At 39.7% G+C, this 24,733-nt stretch overlaps 1 protein-coding gene and 1 long non-coding RNA gene across 10 annotated transcripts in view; one reads left to right on the forward strand and one right to left on the reverse strand.

Moving 5' to 3' along the window:
• The window catches only part of LOC147757562 (uncharacterized), a 25,327-nt gene extending 4,842 nt beyond the window's left edge, over nt 1-20,485 (reverse strand). For 2 of the 4 annotated variants that reach the window (XR_015320958.1, XR_015320957.1), the window contains exon 1: nt 18,780-19,087. Coding sequence is in view for 1 of the 4 variants with exons in the window: in XM_086979967.1 (XP_086836093.1) it covers nt 4,677-4,853; nt 18,780-18,826; nt 20,251-20,377 (351 nt within the window). In the remaining 3 variants the exon portion in view is untranslated. Of the gene's footprint in view, nt 1-3,978; nt 4,854-18,779; nt 19,088-20,250 lie in introns of those variants that run through there. The other 2 variants (XM_086979967.1, XR_015320959.1) reach the window with 2 other exon arrangements.
• Nucleotides 4,853-18,723, forward strand: LOC111244241 (uncharacterized). Of its 6 annotated transcripts, XR_015320964.1 has the most exons (6): nt 4,853-5,568; nt 8,363-8,981; nt 10,606-10,695; nt 11,139-11,404; nt 11,771-11,938; nt 12,154-13,454. It is a non-coding gene; the product is annotated as an uncharacterized LOC111244241 (long non-coding RNA). The 6 variants fall into 6 exon arrangements; XR_015320965.1 differs by lacking the exons at nt 11,139-11,404; nt 12,154-13,454 and adding an exon at nt 18,510-18,723; XR_015320962.1 differs by lacking the exon at nt 11,139-11,404.
• Nucleotides 20,486-24,733: the final 4,248 nt, after the last annotated feature.

The raw sequence follows: 24,733 nt of genomic DNA on the forward strand, positions 1-24,733 counted from the left end.
ATATATATCGTTTTTTTTTTTCTATTATTTGGCTACAATAAGCTCATTATATTTTTGTTCTCAAGAACATATCAGATGGGGAAACTCACATTGTTGTGGTGGGATTATGTGGGCCGTTAATGATTACATGTGAAGAGGCCAGTCATGGGAAAATGTCTTTTTACTTAGATAGGTCTTTGATTACGGTTAGAGAAATCGATGTGTTATAATTTTCTATGGTCAAGTTGGACAGGTCGAATGTTCAATAGGTTTACCATGATTCCACATAAAGCCCTGTTGTGCTTGTTAAATGGCCCGGGTCCTGGCAGGTCCAAAGGTAGCATTTTGCTCGATAAAAGAGGAGGGTTACTAACAACATGCCATATTTAACTAGAAAACTAGAAAAAACCGGGCGATTATTTTGCTTCTTTATTCTTAAATAAAAGTTCGATGAAATACCTAGCTGAGTTTTACTTTTCGAAATTCGGTCAAAGAAAACTATACAATAATTGTGAGTTGCACTATATTGCTGACGCGTATGTGTCTAAAATTTTGAAAACTAAACTTGCGGTTATAATCAATATTCCCATACTAGAAAAAAGCGCAACGGCCCATATAGCCCCAGTTTTTTCTATACACTTTAACTAGTTGGTATCGCTACAAGTGAGCTGCTTTAATCTCTCCTCCTCGTCAATTCCTCGTGCCTACAGCGCGTCGACCGAAGGCAACCTTTTTATTTAAAAAATCATCACTTTTCAAGTTTCTTCTAGTACCACAAATGGTAGCTAAGCCGGCCATCAAAAAAGCATTATCATTATGGTTATAAAAGCACCTAGAAGTTAATATTACATAACTATATATAAATAGTGACATTAATAATGCTTTATCTTTCACAGTCTCATTATGACTCGACTATCTTTTAACTGTTGTTCCATTCGACGACAACGCGTGCGAGTAGTTTCGCAGCATTTACAAAAGTCTAATAGTAGCACGAAACTGATGCAGAGGACTACAGCTTGAGCAAACCGCGGCGGTCGGGAAGACGGAAACTGACCCTACTTCCTACAATCGATACCTTGACGTCTGCCAAAATTTACCACCACTACTGCTACTACTACTACTACTATCAGTAGTAGTAGCACTAACAGTAGTAGGCAAATTGTATTTGATTTTCTATTTATTGCTTTTTTAAATTTAAGAATAAAAATAAAAGTGCGAAACAAAATATACACAAAAAATTCGTCTTAAAATTTCCCTTCCACATTGTAAGCTGCATACAGCATGTCAATGTACGTCTCCTATAACTTTGGCGACAGGCGGCCGACGGGGCTGCAATAGCACGCCGGTCGACCATCGGTTTATTAATGTTTCACTTGAAAACAAAGCGCAAAATCCATTTTACGGCTCTTTAAAGAACGAGATGGTGAAGATAACAACCATTGTTGTATATATGTTGAAATGAAATGTACGGAGTTGTCTAGCTTTAGATATTTTAATCTATTCTGATATTCTGTAACCATCTGTATCAAGCCCGCCATAGTCGTAGAGGCAGGGATCTCGACACTGGTGTCGGGATTTCCTTTTTCGACAGCATCCATTCATTTCGTACCCGCGCATTTGTATCGATATCCTGTATTAGGCGTGTCATGTAAACGTAAAATTAATGGAGCTCACAGAACACATATTTAAAACGTGTAGTGTACCTTGTTAAAATCTATTCACATACCGAAAAGTACGGGAGAACTAGATAGTAAATAAATTAATAAATAAAAATAGAAATATTTTACAAACATTACACGGTGCGACACAGTTCTTTTGTCGCCGGTTGCTTTGAGCGCCGTCCTTTTTTTCACTAAGAAACTAAAACGATCTGTAGCAGAAACTCAAACATCCTGAAGTCTCTACAAAACCACACTTTTGTTTAATTTGCTGGCATGTAATTTACGTAATGTTGTACATTTGACCCAGAGGTAACAGCGACACCCGCTGGTGCTGCCACCAGAGTCGCTTTCGCTCGAACAAGAATTCGTTTGGTTACACTATGTCTCTTTCGGTGGCTTTTTTCCCACCTTTCTGGTCGGTTCTACGCCCCCTACCGCATCAAACCCCTTTCGTTCTTCTCCGCTCTTTACCACCGCATGCCACAGGCTACTACCGGCCGCCACTTCATCTCCTACCATCACCACCATGGCCCCCAATACCCGGTTTTCAAACGACGACCCGTGGATAGCCGCGGGCCTCCACCGAAATGTTATTTGCTGAGTAACAAAGTGGCTTGCAAGCAATAGGTCAAAGACACTTGGCAAGCTAGTTGCTTTTGTCTCGCTCTACTAAAGGAAAGCGAGGTGCATCACCGAAATAGGGTTGGTCGGTTGGTCGGAAGACTAGGCGGTTGCTGTCTTCTTAAAGACGACGGCAAAATTCTTTGCTGGTAGCTCTTTCTCTTTTTTGCCCGGCTCCGACGTCATAGAAGTTAATGCCCGTCGCTCTTTCGACGCTGACCACAGTTGAGAACGTACCGAAATTTAGTACTACTTTCTTACTTACAGCAGAAACAGCCGCACAATAAAAGTAGCGAAATTAGTCATTGCTATAACGGGAAGTGTCCGCACCCTGGGAATAGCAGTGGTCGTCGTATCTTCTAACAGAAGAGCAAACCAGAGGTGGCGAGAAAAAGGAGAGCGACGGTAAAAAAGCTTTCACTGACGGTGCCCTTTCTCATCATGTGCCGCCATATGTTTGACGCATCAGTAGTATTACCCAAGCATTGCCGCTGGTCTCTGTCGTGTCCGCCAATTCAGCGATTTTCGCCGTTTTTACCCTCAGCTAAACCTCAGAAGCATGTTCACTATAAGAAATAGAAACGAAGAAAAGGAACAAAGATTAGAAGAGCTCTAAGTGGAATGTTCTCATCTGTTTAATAGCAGTGAATTAGAATAACGACAGAGCGTCACATGACTAGACTATAATAACCCCACCCTGTAGTCGTGTAACATAATGATACCATTTTGTTATCTAACAAATTATAACTGGCTTATTCTAGCGAGTCACTATTGATTTTTGAGAATGTAAAAAATTAAATTCATCGTGTAAACTTAATGTTTACTAACAATCGATAATTAAACAATTGAAGCAGTAATTACAATACAATGATGAACTACATAGCAATTCGAGGAACCTGCTGAGATACGAGGACTTTCATCCATACTCAGGTAGATCGATAACGCGGATGTAGACTGAATTCAAGTAATGATTACGTTACACGGTAACTAGCAAAGCTTTTAGAAGCCACATCCACGCTCTTCTCTTAATTTTCTGTCTTCATATTATATCGAAGAAATTTCAAAGAAGACAACCAAACGTACCATGAACAGCTAAAAGGCAACACGTCCCCTTTGAAGAAATTGAATACAATTTCGCCAAACGCACCCGGTTACATTACACAGGTTGTTTTCGGCTTGGCCTTTATCATGCTGTTACCGTAGTACCCCGTACAACATTCTTTTCTTCGCGCACAACCGGTCTTTAAAATGCCTTTGTGTTGTCGAAAGAAGAATTTCTTATTTATGTATCATTTTCTAGCTAATATATATTTCTAGCTAATAGCAAATGTCGGCTGTAGGAGCATCTCTGATCACTAATTAATACCAAAACAAGGTTACTAGAGTCTCTTTCGTATCGCTTCGATTATACGCTGTACATGTACGCGATGTGAGGCGTATGCGGATAAGGTAACGTCTGGCGTTGTGTGCATTGAACTTTAATCTGCATCCGGAAAGACATGACGCAGCTTTAATAACTCGAAATGGTTTTTCTAATACGTATTATACTATCCCTAATTTGTGCTGGATTATGCTCGTCCATTCGTGAATAGTAGTGACTAGCTAACTATATTTAGGTACCAACGTTCGAAAGTTATCTAAATAAGTCTTAAGCGTTGATTTTTTGTATCTCTGTACCCATTAGAACAGATCATGGGTATGTAGAAAGTTTTGTATATGCACCTCATAGATAAATATAATGCCTTTATTCCTAACTTTTTAGAGTTCGTCTTCTTTCACCTCTGCCTGTTTTATCTCTTTCATAGCCTGTGCCTAATCATAAATATTATATATAAACTAAGTACTAGGCTAATTTAATCCTTCACACACTCCAGGCTATATCTCGTATTGCGAATCAGACCTTCTTTCTATCTGTCGTCGTGCTTGTTCTTATTTTACCCTCACTTCTTGCCATGCAATGCGTGCATGATAAATTCAGCTGCTCCAGCAGCCGCTTCTACTCTTCAGCTGCGTAGGTACCTGCTCCTCTTGGCGCCTGGCCCTCTTTGTCACTTTCGCAGACAGCAATGTACGATCGTGCATGTGCGAGCAAAGGCAAATCCTGTGCAAAGCCAAGTCAATCCGACCGAGTATAGATATGAGCAACGAACCTCTAATCCCTCATGCTCGTACATCTGGTAGGTGCAGTACACTATAGCGCCGACGACACGATTCCTCGTCCTCGCGTTGTCCAGTAGGGCAGCCAGGACGAAAGAACAGATTTCACAAGCCCCATTCCCAAGTACTCTTCAAAACCAACCCGATTCCTACAGAAATTGCAGTGGTGCATATTTCAACAAGACCTTACAACGTTTTGTTCTCTCAGTGCGTCTACTGCTTTCGGCTGAACAGCGCAGCCACGTTTCATCACCATCGTCACAACTGTCTTTTTGTCTGGATACGACTGACAACATGGCAGCAATGTCCGACAAGCGGCCGACCGTTCCAATCGTCGTTCGACTGACTATAAGCCGTTACAATAGCCCAGCAACTGTTGAAGCCCCACTGCGGCTCCATTTTGCCAGTCGCACGGTCCTTGAGACATGCATTTACCTGGAACGGGCAACGACGCTAGTGGCGAAAGAGGACAAGAAATAACGACCAAGTAAGGGTAGTAGTGCCAATGTCTGTATTGTCTCAAAATTTAGCTGCTTGTCCTCACCAGAATCATCAGCATCAGCGACACAGAAGAAACTTTTGTTGTCTCATACAGCTATACACATATATACATATATATATATATATGTGTGTGTGTGTGTGTGTGTGTGTGTGTGTGTGTGTGTATGGACTAGAAAAACAGCTATACTTTGCTTTGTTTCGTTTGTGAACGCCCTGCAGACTGTCTGCAAAGCAGTCGACAAGGTATTAGGAAAGCTTTTTCTCGATTTATGCATTGCGAACAAAACGGACTTGAAGATACACAGTTTGACCCTTAACGTCGTCTAAACCATTTAAACCATTTGTATATACGCTACGTGGATCCTAAAGCGAGTATTTGCTTTGGCCAAAGCATTAAGGTGTGTCAAAATTGTGTTAAATCGTACTCGTCATAAGTGACATAATCGTTTGAGCTATAAGGTGACATGACCATTGTTGTGCTTAAGGATATCATATACGTTAGAGATGAAAGCTAAAAATATGGACGTCGTTAATCGTCTCAGAAGTCCTAGGTGCGTGGGATTCAACAGAATCATCACAAATACGTTGACCATGTCTTTTAGAATCATATATATCAAGCGCGACGAGCAGCATGTAGCTGATTTTAACCGTAAGTGAATTATTTTATAGATGAGTAATTTGAAAAATCATTGAGGATTAGAAATCTATGGATGTTGCCGCCAACGTCCTCCAAAAGCTCACTGGGAGATGAGGTGATAATATGAGATGTAATCTGTCAGCATCAACTTAATTCCCGATTCCGTCCATAGCGACGTAATTTCTGAACATGTTTTCTCGGCTATATGCCATCTTTTTGCATATTGCCTTCATATTCACATTGCAAATTATAAGGACAAAAGGGTGGCCTGTTGAGTAATGCTCCGTTACCCTGACGTAGTTGAACCAGATGTGTAAACCTACTGCACACAAGCAGTTAATTTTCGTGTGGACAGCCCTTAAAGGTGTTTTAACTTGATATTGTATGCAAGTTCTTTAATGACACAAATAGGCCCTATTACAACCGGTCGCAGTCTCTACTAGAACCGTATTGTACTCTTGGTAAAGGATTTTCTCTTCCTGGTCGTTGAATTATTCTACAATATTTCCAAAGTACTTTTGACAGATGTATGTCGGGGTGACATGGAGCTCGACGGGATGCAAATCAGCTTTATAATTATTGTACAGAAGACTAAACGTCCACCTAGGCCGAAACAGACTAGTGTGCTTAAAGAAAACTATATTCTAGTAGCAGTTAGGGCATGATTTTAATTCTATCCTCTATTTCAAGAACTTGAGCCGCAACGACGGGTGGATTACGAAGACGTTTCCCTGTTTAAGCTCGATGTTTTCACGAAGGAGAAAAAATCACAATGCGTACATGGGAAGGTTGTCTTCTAAATTCGTCGCGAAATTTTTCTAAGAAAATATGTTTATATTCAACAGGAACTGATCAACAGATGGTTCACACAATACAGAAATAGATCCAAACCACAGATAGCAATATAACACTCGAACAGATTTATACAAGTTGTATGCTCAGCCCGTTGCCGCTTTTCACTTATTGCCTCTTCGATCCTCAGTGTAATCTGCTACCGAGAAAAAAAAATAGACTATGTGTAGATTTATTTAGAATGCTGACATCAGCAAATATACAAGACGGAAAGTGCGCATTGCCTTAAAAGTGATCCGTTCATAAACTTTTACGTTCTGAAGTATGTTTGAATAGCCTGAGCGAGCTTTTGCAGAGGTCAGAGCCCAACTAATGGCATAGACGGCCCGAGTAGTTCTGAAAACAATCTGTCTGCGTGTGTTTGTATGTGTGTGTATATAAAATAAAGAAAAAGAAACCGAAAAGCGTCATATCGGCAGGATAAGAAGAGCGTTTACGAGCGTGCATTTTCTCCCATTTTCTTGTTTTCTGCAAGTTTGTAAGGCCGGTCAAGTTAAAGTTTACTGTGTGAGTTAGTCTCCACCCTTGAAGGTCAACAACGTACGAGCCCTCATGCTGATAACTTTTCCATACGTCCTGTGAAAAAAAACGTTCTGTATCATTAACATTTACATTTGTATATATACCATATGATATGAATTATGCGTATATAAGAGTATTAGAACATACCGTATACGAATATCTCCATACCCTTGCATAAACAGGAACATGGATTTCATAGCCAAATCAGGTACTGAATATATTCTGTCAATTAAACGTGTTTAACATTTTCTTGGCCTCTCAAAGCATCATTTTGCAGACAATTACAGAAGTACGTACGTTAGAGATGTCAAATAAAAGGCGCCTATATATGTAGCATATCTATTATACATAAATGTGTATGTGCGGGGGGGCTTAAGGAAGTAAGCAAATCCATCCTTTCATAACTTGCCTACAGTCTGCATACATGCATTGCTCTGTGCATCAGCTGAAGCCCAAAGTTCCACGATGGCATGATGCACTGATTTGCTGATCGGCTGGATTACAGCCTCAGTGAAGTCCTCGCTTACTTCAGCTAGCGAACATTTTCAAGGCCAATTAGCTTACAAGGGAAACGTTATCGATTTAGACCTGTTCTCGGCTCTTGTATTCAAGCAGTCCCATCTGATGAGGTGGTTCCAGCAAAGCTTCTTCCCTCATCACTCACCTCGATGTTCAGCCAGTAACTTAGTAAGTAAGCGGTAGAAAGGGTTTCTTGAAGATTACGATTCTAATACGCTTGAAGTTCGCTGACCGACCGTTCGTTTGGTCGGTTTTCTAATCAACCAATTAAATTTGAGCTGACCTAGAGAGTTTCAAGATATTTTATCGATATTTCTGGCGAAGCGTTTTGATAAGTAGTATTCTTGAACGGTCGACATTTCAAGGGTGCGCGAGTGTTAATCACATTATCCTTAACACCGGTAACTCACTAACGGAACTTCATTCGGTAGGTTTAATAGCTCCCTGGCTTCATTTCGACTAAAAAGTTTGTCTTGAATTAGGTGATGTTTAACTATATGAAAATTTAAATATAATCATGTTGATTTTTTAAATGTCTTTAGAATTCATTCAGGTATATTGTTATTTACGTCAAAGAATAATATCTTTTCTGTACGTCTAAAAGAATCTAATTTAGTTCAAATGTAGGCTAAAAATTAAAAAATATGTTCTTCTTATCTGCAACATCAGATATTTGAATATTTTTTAATAGCTTATCCGCCAGTAAACCTTTTTTGCATATTTTAAGTGAATTACATTACCTATCATCTTCTTTATATAGATAGAAGATAACAGAAACAATATAACAGAAAAGTATCAGCTTTTGGTTCCTCTGTGTTATGTCGCCTCTGAGTTCAACCATAGGTTATGTTTTTTGCTCGACAAATTTTTTGGTGATTCCAAGCTTGAAAAAAAAAACTACGTGTTCTTTCAGTTCTGTGATCCATTGCTCGTGATAGCCAGATGGACCTCTTGGGTCTCGGTACTTTTCTCGATGCCATGGGTGCAGCTGTTGCTGTTACAGACGCATACAAAACGCCTTTACTCGGACGCTAAAGACTGTCGGCCTGGCATCTCTAACAAAAGGCTCACGGTGCACAGAAGACATCAAACTTGGCTATACACGGACGAGCGTGCTAATGGCAAACAGCTACTGTATGAGTGACGAGAAGTCATTCTTACTCCTACCGAACAAACATACATTGGATGATTGTAGTCCCTTAGGGACAGCGTGGGCGTGATAGCTGCATTTCCACTGTAAAACCTGACAAGTGATTTTGATTTATTATTGCAATGGAGAAAACGGCAGCGACAAGACGGGTAGCACCGTTGGATTATACGGGCGTTATTGTCTGTTTTATAAAGCAGAAAACCACGTCCGCCATCTTCGATTTGCGTTTTTTTTCATACCTTATGACCTTCTGAAACGGGGCTGGAAAAAGGAAAAGCTCGAGGCCTCCCGAGAAATATCTGCGCTTCTATGGAATAACACTAGATCTACGCACCCAATGTCTAGCTAGCGGTACGAACATGAGCTACCAAGATTTTAACAAGTGAGTTTGTCGTAGAGCGTATTCATGGCAATCAAAGAGCTCGATGGCGAAACAGTATGAATTAAAATTACTTAACGCAACCGTACAGAACAACTGTTACTATGCGAGAGCAAAATTTTACTAGAATACTTACCGAAGACTTTTGTATCCTTTTAACCTGACAGAGGTTCGACAACGACTCTTCTAGTTTAAAGAATTATCAATTAGATGTGCTTCTGTTATTGGCCCAAATCATATGGGTTAAAAGTGGGGCTTTAGGGACCGCTAATGATAAGTCAAATAACTTAGCTAAAAAAAAGTGCCCAGGGAGATGATTGAAAATTAACTGGACAAAACAATGCTTCGTAATCTAGCTCATCGAGCATAAAGGCTACGCAACAGTCGTGATTATTTATGGTTCTGGTTTGAAAGATACCTATTAGTCATCATTCATAATGGCTGGAAACAGCATTACAGTCGTCGAACAATTAGAAAACAATAACAGTTATCTAGAATAACAAGCACTACAGTATAATGCCTTACTTTGATTCGTATATGCATAAATGTATATATAAACTAAGTTTTAATTTTTCGCAGTTGAGCTAGCCCCAAAAAAGCTAGTGTTCCAAATACAGTGGTCCATATAGCCCCGCGTTCCCGTAGCCGACATAACCTTGAGACAAGTCATCCCAATAAACTAAAATTAAAGAACGAAATAAAGTCAGATACTATACAAACTTCATAAAGTGCAATTCGCGGTCCGTCTGTCTTAGTTCTAATGTAGGCAGACATGTGGCGACCGTTCGACGAATGAAAAAATGGAAATATGGCCGGAAAACTCAGTCGTCTAAATTCCACCAAATTTCTGACCCTCAAAAATCTAGAATACAATAATATTCATTTTTATAACCAACAAAATGGCTGGAAAAGGAGAAGACACCAATAACGAAACAATTAAGAACAAAGTTATTCGATATATGCAATATATTTTGTATGATGGTGTACTTTCGTCATGTAGAGTATTTACTGCTACCACAGATACACACATAGTGTTGAGCCAACGAGCTATTACTTAAAAGGCCAATTTTTGTCGATTCAGGATTAATTCACAACTGGGCCTATGGTATCACGTCGGCATGCCTGCTATCCAGAACGAACATTTCGGTGTGATTTTTATTACTGAAGCATTGGAAACCTAATAACTTTTATGTTAGGCTTTTTTTGGAGAACGAAAGTGTAGTTCTAAAGAAGGTCTATTGTATTTTAAAGGCGGAATCAAGTGTTCACAAATGGATTACTCTTGCAAAGAACTTTTGACAAATCGACACCGATTAGGTTACACCAATTGTTCTGTGGTCAGTGTGAACACACACCTTTATTTTTCTGCGCGAATTGTCACAACGAGTACGGACGAGAAGATGAAAATAGCGAGTCACTAATTCATGTTGACGAATAACTTCCCGGAAAGTTGTAGTTTGATAGGTATCACGAGTTCTGGCAGGCGATTTAGAGAATAATTTCAAGCTAAGAATCATGAGAAAACAGGCATCTACATTTAAAAAATGCAGAATGACTTGGAAGACAGAATGGAAGACTAAGAAGAATTACCATGCGCTTTCAAATTCTCTCAAACGCGCCTTTACAGGAAGTGAGACGTAGATGTACGCGGAGAAAGGGGCATAATCCTAAAGACCACCTTTGTGAGATTAACACAGCATCACAGGGTGTACTTCAGGTAAGTACAATTTTTGCTGATGTTCATACACCAAGCAGACGTCGACCTTGTGAGTGCATAACTTCATTTTGCCCTGTGCCCTTTCCAGTCGTAACCAGTACCAGGGCAATGTTTGGATGCCTTTCTATTAGACGTGATGGCATATTCTTTATCTTCATGATTGTAATGCCACTACTGGCAAGCGTCCGCGGTTTAAATGGATTCCACTGGATAGAATAATGGCCAAAATAGCATAATCGAAGTGTTTAGGAAGAAATAGGAACAACAGAGACTTTCACTCTATGTGTTCTGTCTGCCCTCTGTCTGTGGCAACCCATACCCTTTACATTAAATGACCCTCTTGCATACAGTGCGCTACTACTATTAGTGATCATTGTTATGCTCGTCCTTATTCACAAGCAGTATGGTTGTTTATGCCTATCCCTTCTTCCTTCTCTTTCAAGCCACTTAAAGCGAAACCAAAGTATAACTGAGAGAGACTATTTCTACTACACCAGCCCCACTAAAGGGACTGCACCACCAAGGTCTGCTCTCGTTCGTCACTGTCTGAAAAATTCCCAGACCAGCAGCAAATAGGGTCCACGGGCTGGCAACGGCCGCTAGCTGCTTGGTGGTATTGGAGAGCGAAGTGAGATCGAATTCTCGAAGGCTAAGAAGGGCCTGGCCAGGCTTTGTCGAGGAGCCGTCGACGGCTCTTGCAGCTCTTTAGGTAATGTCATCCCCCCTGTCTCCAATGTTTTCTTTTAGCGGCGCATCTCGTACATGTTCCGTCCCACGCTCACACTTACTCCCACGCAGTGGCAACCGTTACAACAGTCGTAGCAGAACCCCACTCATGTGGAGGATCCCAAACTACAGTATGAGCATAAGCAGTTTATTTGCTCGACCTCCCCGATGGCCACAGAATTCTCGCAGGCCCCATATTTCTCGTCAGTCAATTCCCAGGTCCTTAGAGCCCATTTCCAGGACTCGCTTTGCGTACATCTATACAACATTCCTTCAAAGATGTTCTTTTGCCGCGCGTCTCTCTGGACTAAATTCAGGAAACTTTAAAGCTCTTTTCTTTCCTCTTCAGGCCTTGCGTACAGGTGTGTAGACAGCTGACGGGCGGGACAAGATCTATACACACCTTTTCCTGTAAGCTTCCATCTAACATCAGAAAATCATGCTTTCTATCAGCACCACTACAACCCCTATGTGTCTTGTAAACCGCGTGAGTGCCGTTCGACTACACAAACGCAATGTAAGCCATCCTTACTCCCCTTTCAAAGCAGTTTTTGCACACAGCAAAGGAAGGCGCAGCAGGCACTAGAAACTACTTAGCCGATAACGTTTTTAATCCAGTAGATTAACCCATACCATTACTATAAAAAAATTACCAAGCAACTCAGTTAGAATAGCGGTAATATTTATCAGCTATTACCTAAACCCTTTATAAATGATTGAACTATCTAATAGGTAGTAGTGCCCGCAGCCTAATCAGTTAGGATTCGGCAGGACAATGCCGAACTGATTAACCAGTTGTCGAAACTAAATGGCCCGCTAGTGCGGAAGGGCCTTAACGACCGCGATAAAATTTGCAAGTCGCGCTATCATCAATATCAACCTTACTGTATCGCGCAGTTCCAATGAGCGCCTAGAATAAACGTTGAGGAAAAAGAGCTCGTGGAAACAAGAGGTCGGGCAGCATTAGGGCGGACCGCGTACCTTGGCGTTAAAATCGACAGCGAAACGAATCAGGCGGACAGCTGATTAAATGAAGAGCTGCGTTCAGCTGGTTTGAGTTGCGAATAAAAACTCGTCCATGCCACTAAGACTGTACTACGTACTGCGATTCGAACCAATAAAATAGCAAAACTCCACCGTTTTTTAGATGCAAACGGCAGTTTGTATAGTTATCCATACAAGGAGCATGGGTAGGACATTGCAGAAGCTTAGCTCCACCTGCCATTGGAGGACGAGGAGGGTCACACTATCATAAGTTTTACACTTCAGACTCATGGCATCACTAGAGCAATCATTAAGCAAAGTGGAAGTTTCTCGCACAGAACAAACCAGTATGTAGTAATACAAGCGATTAGAAGGTTGTTAAAAGAATGATTTCGTACTGTACTCATTTTGTTTAAATAATTGTCACGAGTAGCGGCTCACACACAGAGAGAGCTATTAAAAATAAATAAATCGAAAAAAGAAACAAAAGGTTTCTATGCGTAGGGAGACGAATTAAAGGTCATAAAGATCATGGAGTACAAGGAGCTGACTTTTACGAACAGAAATTGGTCATCGATACGCCGAGTTAAATTCTGTGTTTTCCTAGGCAAAGTATTCGACTATTGGCCGGATTTGCTGATTAAATTTAATGCTACTACCATCAATGTAGATCACACAGAAAAATCGATGTTCGATGGATAAAATAACGATGACCGGACGAAACAAGTCTACTTAATTTTTAGAAATATGTCAAAGAATTCGCGTTGAAAATTGGGTAGGTGTGCAAGGCGGCATAGACGCATGCTGGAAAAAAATAGCCGAAGATATAGGCGAGAGTAATTTCGATATAGAAACGTAGTGAATGAGCCGAAGAAGCGTCAGCATCTCCCCGAACATCCAACTGCAACTATCTGAAAGTGCAAATAAAAGAACTGCGAGTGCGACTGGCTATGCAGAGTATCCCTTTGAGAATTTTAAGCAAGAAAGCACTGACAATGACAAAGATTTAAGAGCACAGTAAAAAAAATAAAGTTGGCCTTTGAACTCGATAGTGCAAGCGAAAACGATAATCTAGCATAAAATGGTAAGGTAAATTGTTTCCACAGGAGTAATAGCATTAGAACACAAGGTTAAACCAATCAATTTGCCTACAGCGCCTAAATAGGTTGATAAAAACACCAAACCTTTAAAGGTATATGCGAAATGTAGGCAAAACGCGCGCGGATAGAATGTGATACTACTGTAATAGAATCGGGACCTAACTAATATTATGAAGCCAAAAAGCCAAGAATAAAAAGTCCATATGTAAGTTAGCAGCATGCTTGAACGGTGGCGGATGCTTAGAATGATATAGTTCGAATGTCATTATGCTAACAGATACATGAAATCAGCAAATAGAATTACCTCTTTTGTGTAATCGTGTATTTGGTACGAATAGGCGATAAAATGTGAAAAGGGCTCATATAAGACATATAAGTAATTTTTTTTTACTATATTATTAGACATTTGTAAGACGTAAGTATTGTTAAGCCCATATATGCCATTAAATTTATAAGAGCCTGCACATTTGACCTTCATAAGACGATCATTTCTGATACATATATTTCTTATACATAGTACGTTATGAGAAATTAGGATACCCCACAGGGGTATAGTATGTGAGTTTGTTCAAAACGAATCCATTTTGTGAGTGAAATCCGAAGTTTGCCTATGACAAAAACAGGCATTTAGACAAAATTTATTTGCATTTGCTACTTAAGTCATGTAACCATCGTCTACAATGACTATAGCTTCAACTAGGAGCCCTAACCGCCAACAGGCTCATTTCAAATATTTCTTTTGCAAATGTGCGTATATTTTCTTGATAAAGGCGCAGTTGAGCAAAACACTAGATCAGGCCAGAACTTACTGGACTTCCTTTCAATAACGTTCGATGGTTCATCTAATGCAAATTATACGGCGGCAATATGTCCCCGTTCCTGGGTATGCCCATATTATCTAGTCGTCAATTTTGTACTATGTGCGGCCGCTATAAGCCGGTTCGTACCGCACTGAAAAACCTAAGGCTTTTCTGCAGACATAGAGAAAAGTAAAGCAGGAAGGCAAAATCTTTTGATGATACACTCCCATTTCTGGGAGAAGCATGATGAAATGATGTCTTTCTCATCAGATACTACAGTGAACGTGAATATGGGTCAAACAATTGCATTTACTCATAGTGGGTACATCTTCCGAATCGTCAGCAAGTCAGCAATCATTTCGATAATGGTTTTTATATTGAGCAAAAAATATCCCTATCGAACGGGAATTGAAGACGATCTACTAGTTTATTCTTAAGAAAGCTGAGACGCAAGCGACACCGATCAAATCGCTTAGGTTTTATGGGCTTGCAAAGAGCATTGGCTACACTGGCGTATACACAAGGTCTTTGCAAACAACCTAACATAGATAGTAGCCCCGCTCGTGTGATATTTTATCGCCAACGATATGGTCGAAACATAACGATAATCACAAACGCGCTCCAAAACATCGAATAACTACGCAGCTGTTTTTTTTTTTTCGTTGCTCTTCGAGTTTCCGTTGAACTGTAATGGAAGCTGTCTCTGCAACTGCATACGATACAATGCAATGAATACATAATTGATTTGAGATTATTCAAAGGTTTCTAATCTCGGTGGAAGTTTATCCTACGCAATGGGAATGGACAAAAGCTGACCTCCATTAAACTTCGGTCGTTAACTATGGCTACGTTCGGAATGACTTGGTACGGGCCTCAGATCGTAGGGAATCGGGTGAAAAAGCTTGTCTTTAGTCCGCTCATATAAACGTATGGTTGTTTTATGGCTGCCATATTAATTGGCCGCGCTGACCGACCTACTCGAAGGTTTCGTTAGGCAGAGAATGGTCGGCTAAAATCCATTTTAGCTTTAACCTGCGAGCCTAACGGTCTTATCACAAGTGCGGTCCGTTAAGTAATATTCTTTATTTAGTAATCGTAGGATAGTGCATAATTTCAAATCAAACTCTTGATTGTATTTCATTCTTGTTGCACCAACAAGCAGCTCGATGAACCACCTTTCGAAAGCTTTTTTCACGCATCATAGCAACGCATCTTTAAACCGTCAGCGTATCCAAGGAAGCTACCATCGGCAAAATCACTTATTTCTATAAAGCACGATAATGGCAAATAGCAATGGTAGAGATTTTAGGATCATAGTTCTATACTAATGAATTGGCCGAAGTCATTATCGATCTAAGCCGTAGCAACAGATCAACTGCAAGAGAATAAAACGTTCTACTATGAGACCTTAATTTCAGGTTTTATTTGGTGCAACAGATGCTATTCGTATCTAATAATATTACTCTTCTGGTAAATATGAGTTTCATAAAACGGTTCACGGGAGCTAACAAGAACCGCCCGATTGAACTGAGTCATTTTTAATAATTAAGTATAGGTGAGACGGTAAACAATGAATTTATGCCGGGCAGGATCGAGAAAACAATTATGCTTTAAGAATTACAAATCGTATGGGACTGAAGGTACTACAGGGCATCGATATACTGAATCGTAGTTATCAATATTAGGTTTATTAGGTTAGAAGGAAGTTTACCGTGTTCTTACACCACATTTTGCATTCACCTGATAATAACTTACGTTGTGTCTCCGCCGTCGTTGTTCACGATTCTCGCCGATATTTTCATCAAATAATAAACACCCTCTCTCCCATTTTGCTTCGGAGATGTCTTCCAACGACGTGCAGATTCTTGATCTATGTCGAAGGTAAAGCCACGAAGGTAACTGACTAGTGCACGAAAAGGTGGGAATCCATCGGCGCGACACGCAAAGTACAGATATGACCTCTCACTCGAAATCTGCAGGGCCACTTTGACGGTCTTTATCGTACATGGTCTTGCGTTATCATAAAGCAGATGGGCCTAATTTTTGTTGACGGACCTTTTCCTTTAGGAGCTTGATTGCCTCAATGCGTTGATCAATTGTTTAATTCATAGGAAGCAATGTTTAATGAATAAGGCTCTTGCAGTCCTACCCAAATACAAATTATAACTTTTCTCGGGCATATATCTGATTGGATCTTCGGCTTCTTATCTGAAGCTATCCACTCCAATCATTGCTTCACGTGAACGTGAACTATTTCTCATCGCGAGTAATAATTCTGTGTAAAAATTGATAATTGTACCTGCGCCACATTCGTTATTGGGCGGGATATTTAGATGCCGCCTTGAGTCATATGTTAAGTTTAAAGGATTCATCAAGTACTTGAGCTCGAAGTTTTTGTATAACCCCAAGGGACTTGGAATGGTTAACCGGAGCGGTGTGGTCACAGCCCATTTTTTTGGCCAATCCCTAGAGCGTTTCTTTCCCGCCTTCCTTTGAAAATCTCCTCAGATAGCCGTCACCAAACTCAGGCGACCAAAAGGGGGTATTCTCTAGGATCCATATATCGTTTTCAAACTTGGCAAACCACTTTTGAGGAATCCTTTTAGCAACAGCGTCGTTACAGTACATACGGCAAATAGCGTTAGCAGCGTCTTCGATTCCACGAAATATATAGTACAGAAGGTGCTGAAAATGCTTTTTTTGCATCTGAAGCGTCCATATTTAAGGATTTCGTTCGAGTCGAAAGGGCATTCGCTACATAATACTATTAAAGCACCTTGACGGAGCAGGCAGAGCGCCTCCGAACGGTATATCAGAAGCAAACAGTAAATGACGACAAGTAGAAAAAAAAAAGTTTTCGAAGCACCAAAATTTTCTCTGATTTTTTGAAAACAGCAATAGCCATTGTCTGACAGAAAAGGTTAGAAACTGATTTGTTATTATAATGTTAGTCAACAATTGATAGATTCGGTACAAAATGGCAAATTCCTTGTAAAAGACTGGTGGTATATTTCATCAGCAGTAAAATTGCGCTTGGGTTTTTATCTACTCAGTTGTTTAATTATCGTCAATTTAAACGTGCATCGAAAACAGCAGTTTCGAATGGATGAACAGATATCGGCTCGTTAGGCACATCGTATGCAAGAATCTATTCTTTATTATTAAATAAAACTATACAAGGACAAAACATTAACATTCGCAGTGCAATGGACAAAACCAATGAGATGCGATGCGCATAGAAGTAAGAAAGCCAATGGGAAACATAAGGAAAAGTCCATAAGCTTATAGCACGCGCTTGTAGTAGTTGAACTGATAAATTAAGGCCTACATCAGGTGGATCACACAACACGTACGAGAATTATTTACACAATGGAATATCTATGAATATCCGATCACCGCGAAATCGATGAACAGTAAAACGAGCCAAAACACAATTTCAGGTACGTTAACTAGTCAGTATCGGTAATGGTTTGTTTCGTGTGAGAACAACAATTCAATTACTGATTAGATGGTGTAGTGGCAAAGTAGAATGATACACACATATATAATTAACACAGAAAAGTAAGGAAAGATATGATTTGTACGTTTTATAAACATAGTTTTGAATGTAAGAAACTATAGACTTATTTAGGACTTTAAGGATGAATCCTGCAGTCATCGCCACGACGCTGTGACTGCAGAAACTAACAGAGACAGGAACGCTTTAAAAAACCTACAATGAAGGCGTATCTTTGTGAACTCTGATCCGCTAGGTAGTTCAGGGTATTCTGGTTAAGTATAATTCAGGTATACCTCTAGTGATTAAGCCATTAAATACACTGTCCTAACAAATTCTATTTCGTATTCTTCGTGATATCAACTGAGCCTTATACGATGCAAGATGGCTACTGCCATCGGTACTGTTACTTTGACTTACTGTGGTTCTCCTACTTCAGTAGCTCTTAGATTCTCCCTGTCTTCTTCGAGAAATTATTAATAAATGGAATTTGAACTACTAATCCTTGTTTTCTGCACATAGAAACTAGAAATAGACAGAAGAAATAGATAACCGAGGTTTCCGCACGTTTCAGAAATATTTATGCGTAGAACAATAATGTTAATAATAGTATTATGACCTACGGCTAGGTAATATTATTAAGTATCGTACTTATTACAAAAATATGTCGAATCTGTAATATACATTAATAATTTCGCTGAATTTTAGGGAGCAACCATGGAAAAATATCACTGATTTGAGGCCGACAACGAGATGAACGTTTAGCTGGGCGCACATTCGGACCAGTATCTGGTGCTTCATGCACAAGTTATTTGTTCCCAACAGGGCAAACAAATCGATTATCACGGAAAGAATACTTGTTCCGAGCGTGTGCTTAAAAATTTGTTTTAGAGTGAACATGAGTGTCTTATTGGCGTTTATCGGCAACGTATGCAAATAAAACATTTTGATGCCGTGCATTCAAAAACCAGTACTCACATTTTTATGAAGCATTTCACAGGTCCTGACCGGAACATTGAAAACAACTGAAAAATACAAAAGAAAGCCTAGAAGCTATTAACCAGTGAGGCTAATCTGGACAAATACGTTGTTCATCGATGCTACCCTTGCAAGAACAGCTGTAAATTTCTACATTCAAATATCAAACAAATAAGTCTATGACATTTTGACGGATTTTCAAATGCTTTAACTTCTACTGTGGATGTTCCGCTCTCTATGGAAATTGCTCTTATGGAAGCGCACAGAGATTGACAATATCGATGACTGCCGATGCGGTAAATTGAGGGGCCTCGATGGAAGTCTATCTATCGTGGTGGACAATGATTGGTTCTCAGCCTTATTTTAAAAGCAGCCTTGACCTTCTCGTTGATGTTGTCTGTATGCTATCGATGTCTGCATATGTCAGATGAGCACATGTTTCAGGATGACAAATAGTATCTTAAGGTCTTTCTTAGCTTACATAGGTACAGATGCACTATATATATAGAGATATATACGTTTTTTAGGTAAGGTGGCCTAGGTTCGGAGCCGGGCACAGACATACTTTGTTTTATGCGAGGAGTCAGTCGTCTTGAGCAATGCTAAACAGCAATACCAGATGTAAAACTCAAGTCTCACTTCGCATTTCCTATGTAATACTATGCTGATCACAGCAGTAGTGTAAATGGCAAACATTTGTGTTAATCTTTAACTTTATTCTCTATAAGTTAAGAAAGCCAACGTTGGCTACCAAGTTAGTCATATTATATAGTCAGGTATTTTCAATTTACCTCGAGGACTATATAACCCCTCGGATAACATGTAACCAAAAATTGGTCTGACGTAAAGTCCATGTAAGCAAACACGCCATTATTATAGAGGTACAGATTGAAGATATTGCTAGCAACGCTTTCGAGAATTATTCAGATATACCCATTTGAAAACAATTTATGGATTAAAGGTGCTTGCGAGACAGTTTAACCGTACTGTTAGAAAGACAAATGCTTGCGACGACCGACTGGGAACATGTTTTCATCTGATTTCATAAATAATCTTTGTTATGTTGCCCATAGACATTTCCATTTGAATTACAATTGTTTTATGCTTAATTATATGGACAACTTAGATAACAGACATTGCAAGGGTCGTAATGGTAGAGCGAAATCTTTCCTGGAACTGCATACAATAGCTGCTTGAGACGGAAGGGCTACGGATAAAATCAACTGATACGATCTGGTATTTTGCGTTGAGTGGGTTAATGAAAGGTGATTATCAAAATAGAAGACAAAAAACGGCTAAGCGTCAAGTAGAAAGCTATTTACGGGCAGGTTACTATATGATGCAATTACATGTATGTTCGCATTCATTAGGGCTTGCTAACATATATCGAGGCTGTTTATATCCGGAGTATATACACTGTTTTCAACAACAGCGAGTATAAAATAGGAGTGAGCAAATGCTTGAAACTCACACGTCACTAGCACAATGAAGAAGAACTCCACGGACCACTTAAAACGACGACCTGCCGAAAGCAGATATTCCGCAGCATGCCCGCATTGTGCTGACATTTTACCATTTTTCTCTGTACTTGCCCTCATTCGGACTGCACACCCTCTCGTTGGCTCCTTTTTCCTTGCTCTTTTATTGCGCCTGTGCTTTCCGCTCCCACGCTTCTGTGTGTGGGAGGGGCTGCTTGCCGAACTTGTCTCTACGGAATAACTAGTGCCAGCGTTTGAACGATATGTCACCAACCAGATTTGGCCATTTGTCACGGGAAGCACTAGGTAGATCTTCAACGACAACAATATACGACACACCACCTATCCTCTATGGCCAATGCAAATCATTATACTATTATTGAACACTCTGTGTGAAGACTGATTTATGGCTACACTGTAGTTCGGTAATGTAATCATATGGTCTTGAAGTGCATTTCTAACCAATTGGCGAATATAATGCCATGCTGGTAAATCAAGCTCTATATGATCGCTACCACATCCTTGGTTATTAGATTGTTCCTCGATATATCTAACAATAGCTGTTGAAGTACGTACCCCGATCCATCGACCTTTAATAATCATCCCCACTGATATACACTAGTTTTATTCTGCTGCAATATGCCCTTTCTCAATATGGATAAGTACGAAGTGTACTTTAAGTGTATTTTTTTCAGTCACCAGGTGCATCATTGTTCGAAAGACATCCTTAGTCACGATATCATCATAAGTGTGGTTCACACAACGGTCAGTAGTAATCCTAGCTAAAACTGAACCGGTAGATCGCTATGCATCTTATGAATATTTGTACATAGGCAGCAACATTATTATCAAGGTGCTATTAACACAGACTTGGAAAAAAAACATTCAAACTTTTCCACAATTTTCAGATACTGCAGAAATAGCAAATTACGTATCAAGCTCACTTTTCCAGGTTTTCCGTTATCGTGCTGTGGCATTTATTTGAAACTGATGATTTAGGAAATTTCTTAAGACATGAAAAACACGACATTAAGTAATAGATATTCTTGCAGAGTTTGAGACGCAGGCTCGAAAAAAAAAAAATTTGTACCTTTTCTCTTTGCTTCACGAATTCTCGATCGGCAACTCTGTTCATCTAGAGGTCAAATTATACCGTTTAAAATCGTATGGGCGTGGCCGTTCTATTATATAGATAATGTGTGTGCTTTTGCGTTTGGCTGCAATAAACTGCTCATGCAAACTTAAATATTAGACAATTAGCGAGCTATCTCCATTTAAGCCTTGCTGAGTGCGATAATTTTTACAAAACTGGAGGATCTTCTCTCAACCTGTAGTTGAAACCCAAATAGGACTCCATCAATATCATGCTTGTAATGCATTATCTGAATCGACCAGAACTAGTACATAAAACATAATTCAAAATTAACAAAAGACGATTGTTTAGGATAAAATGGCTGATGGATTAGTGCCAAGAGCACTGACCTAGCCTTACGATTTCGCAACCTGTTGCCGGGTAGAATGGGCTTGAAGAACAAAAATTGACAACCTTGTTTAATAGTGCAAGCCTTTCAGTACTTGAATGCAAATGCTGTTATAGGATAAATCCTGCAACCGTAGACCTTTCTTCACATATTATCAGTCACCTTGAAGGGTCACAGAAGGTTACAGAATGCTACCAAATTTGCAGCCAGTGTTCCGAGAGTAATACGATAATCTCTATTCTTATGTCGTACCTTGTGATACCCGGCTAAGATACTTAAGCAATTGTCTAATCCTAGTGACGGAATACATTAGAAATCTAAACATAATCTTAGCCATAATCTTAGTCATAATCCTAGACATAGCTGCGAGACTTAACCTGGACGTGCAGATTCATTGAACTCTCACTTTGGTTCGTAACGAACCTATCATCGTTATAGAACTGAGATGCTAATTAACGAGAGTATATTAACTGTATTTATTTTAAATTAGTAATAATTTCCCTTTGCTTATTCTATTACACCATGAGTCGTCTGAGCTAGAACTTCGCTGGTATGACCTCTTTCGTGTCACACCTATGAACTTTGTAGCCTTTGTTCTGAGTTCGAAAGATTTCAGCGAAATTAAGCCCGTTTTTAGGTACTCTTGAAAAAGAAAGAATACACACTAAATTCAACTAACAAGATTAGCGAGAAATGTGTCAAATCTTACAGGGCTATGTATCATTAAACCAATACAATTGTTCAGAAAAATAAGATTACCGTTTTTGTTTTCCTTTTACTACGCCTTCTAAACCCATGTAGCGGTGCATCAAGGTTATGTGTTGTTCCGTATATATATTACCTATCTTTTTAGAAAAATAAAAACAAACCGTTCTCTTAAATGTTCCCATTGTCGCGTCGAGTTTACATCGTTGCAACGGTTGTCCATACGCCGACTGAAGTGTTAAACACTTATTTTGCCGTGGCTTTTACCTAGAATAGATTGCGGTCACCAAGCTTATGAAGTCTTTATAGGACAAAGCTTAAACCTTGGTTGCTTGTAGCTCAGAACTCATGTTGGCCTCCTTATACGCTGGTAAAATGTAGCAACATTACGCAAAACAAAAGAGAACAAGTAAAGAAGAAGCTTAACAACGGCGTTGTTCTGTGCGCGGTCAAAACAGGTCGATTACCCATGGCCTGGATTCGTATTAGCCCAAAGCGAAAATATCTGGACAGACGGTCCTAACACTACACAGGCTTCTGAAACATAGTGTCAAATTGTTTTGGCTATCATCCTGGAGAAGGTCTTTGCCCTCATTCGCTCTGGCTTTATGGACGTCCATGTAAATGATTTAAAGCCGACCGCTTATTTTAATAACTTAGGTACGCGCCCTACGACACGGCTGCACGCAAAGCAGCACATTTAACGGGTGCTCTTCGAAGTTGATAACGGCCTTTTTCATCTTGAAACCAGTGAGGCGATCCGTCATTATACAGAGAATCGCACAGCTTTGCTTACGCGGCCACAGTTGTTTCCCTATCATGGCTAGCAGCATTCATGGTTATTAGGGGTATAATAAAAGAGACATTAATATCTATTGAGTCGCGGACCAAAGCTGACTTGGTGAAGGCGATGGGTTTTGTGCAGTACTACCTGGATAACTTGTCCCGAAACACTGAGATGTTCAAGCATCGTTCATATTCCGTGTGTGATGTTGATAGTTAGATAGCGAATAGTCGCTGGCAGACATTGACATTAATGATCTACTTTTGAGCACATATTCTTTTTGAACGTGCCGGAGCTGTTCCAGATCTAGAGGCAATGCGAACTCGGACTGTGTCCGCATGGTTCTAGGGTATTCCAATGTCGAGATCTCTTCCTATGCCATCAAGTCCACTCGAGATAATCTTCCCAGTTAAATTTTCAGATGAACGCACTTTTCAATATATATCTATATGAACGATGTGCTGCTGAAATAGAGCTTGTTTAAGTCATACCATTGGGCAGATTAATGACACACACATATCATACTTAGAAGTGGAAATTTCGCTAAAAGAGTTTTCCGTTTTCAACCCTCTAGGCTGATCGGATAGTATGAATCGTTGGAAACAAACGCCGTGAAAAATCGCGTTGTATTTAGATAGCAGCAATACAAATTTCAAACCAGAAGCATAAAGCTTTCCTTTGGGTGCTCAAAGGGTCGCGAGATTTCTTCCTAACCCACACATAGGTATATATAATAAACAAATCGGATGGAAATGCGTTAAATTCTCTACGAATCAAATCGAAGTATAGGATCGGCCGATTGTTTCTGAAAGAGATATCAGATAAAACTAGCCCCATTTTTTGGCTAACCTTCTTGCTACCAGCCTGTTAACCTCGGTGTTCGGTGTAGACAGTATTTGTCTATTGGCACCTAGGTCTTGGTATTTGTATTCACGGTTGCATTGCTCTTAATTCTTGGTTCTTACCCGGCAGGAAACAAATGCAGTAACGGCTAAATAAAAATTCTAGTGTACTCCAGATGGATGTACGCGTCTAAGAGACGATTCTGACCGATCGTAACATTAACATAATGTTTTGTTATGATCTTATGCTCCAGGATCACTTACTGCGACTATTAAGAACGTTAATATAAATCTTCACAATAGATAATATAAGTAATCAATAGCTACTATTGACACATACGCACTAAAACGAGTTCAGTCATCGTACGAGGTATTGCTTTTGTCGGGGCTTCCTGTTTATTAATTTCAGAGTCTGAGTAGACTTATCTTTCCGGACTACACACCACTGCGAAGTGCGCACTTCAAACCACATTAGAGAACATAATATAGCAATACCTAAAAGAAATTGTTTGTTTTACTCAAATTAGATTTCGTCTATAAACGGAAAGTTGTTACTTTATGCCTGACGCGAAAATGTGATGACAATAACATAATTTTCTTGAGTAAACTATAATTAAAAAAATGATTACATGCACCAATATCGTTAGGGTAAGGAAACAGTGCA

This window comes from Varroa destructor, unplaced genomic scaffold, assembly GCF_002443255.2.
Source record: "Varroa destructor unplaced genomic scaffold, Vdes_3.0 BEIS01000002.1, whole genome shotgun sequence".
Classification (NCBI taxonomy): Eukaryota; Metazoa; Arthropoda; class Arachnida; order Mesostigmata; family Varroidae; genus Varroa; species Varroa destructor.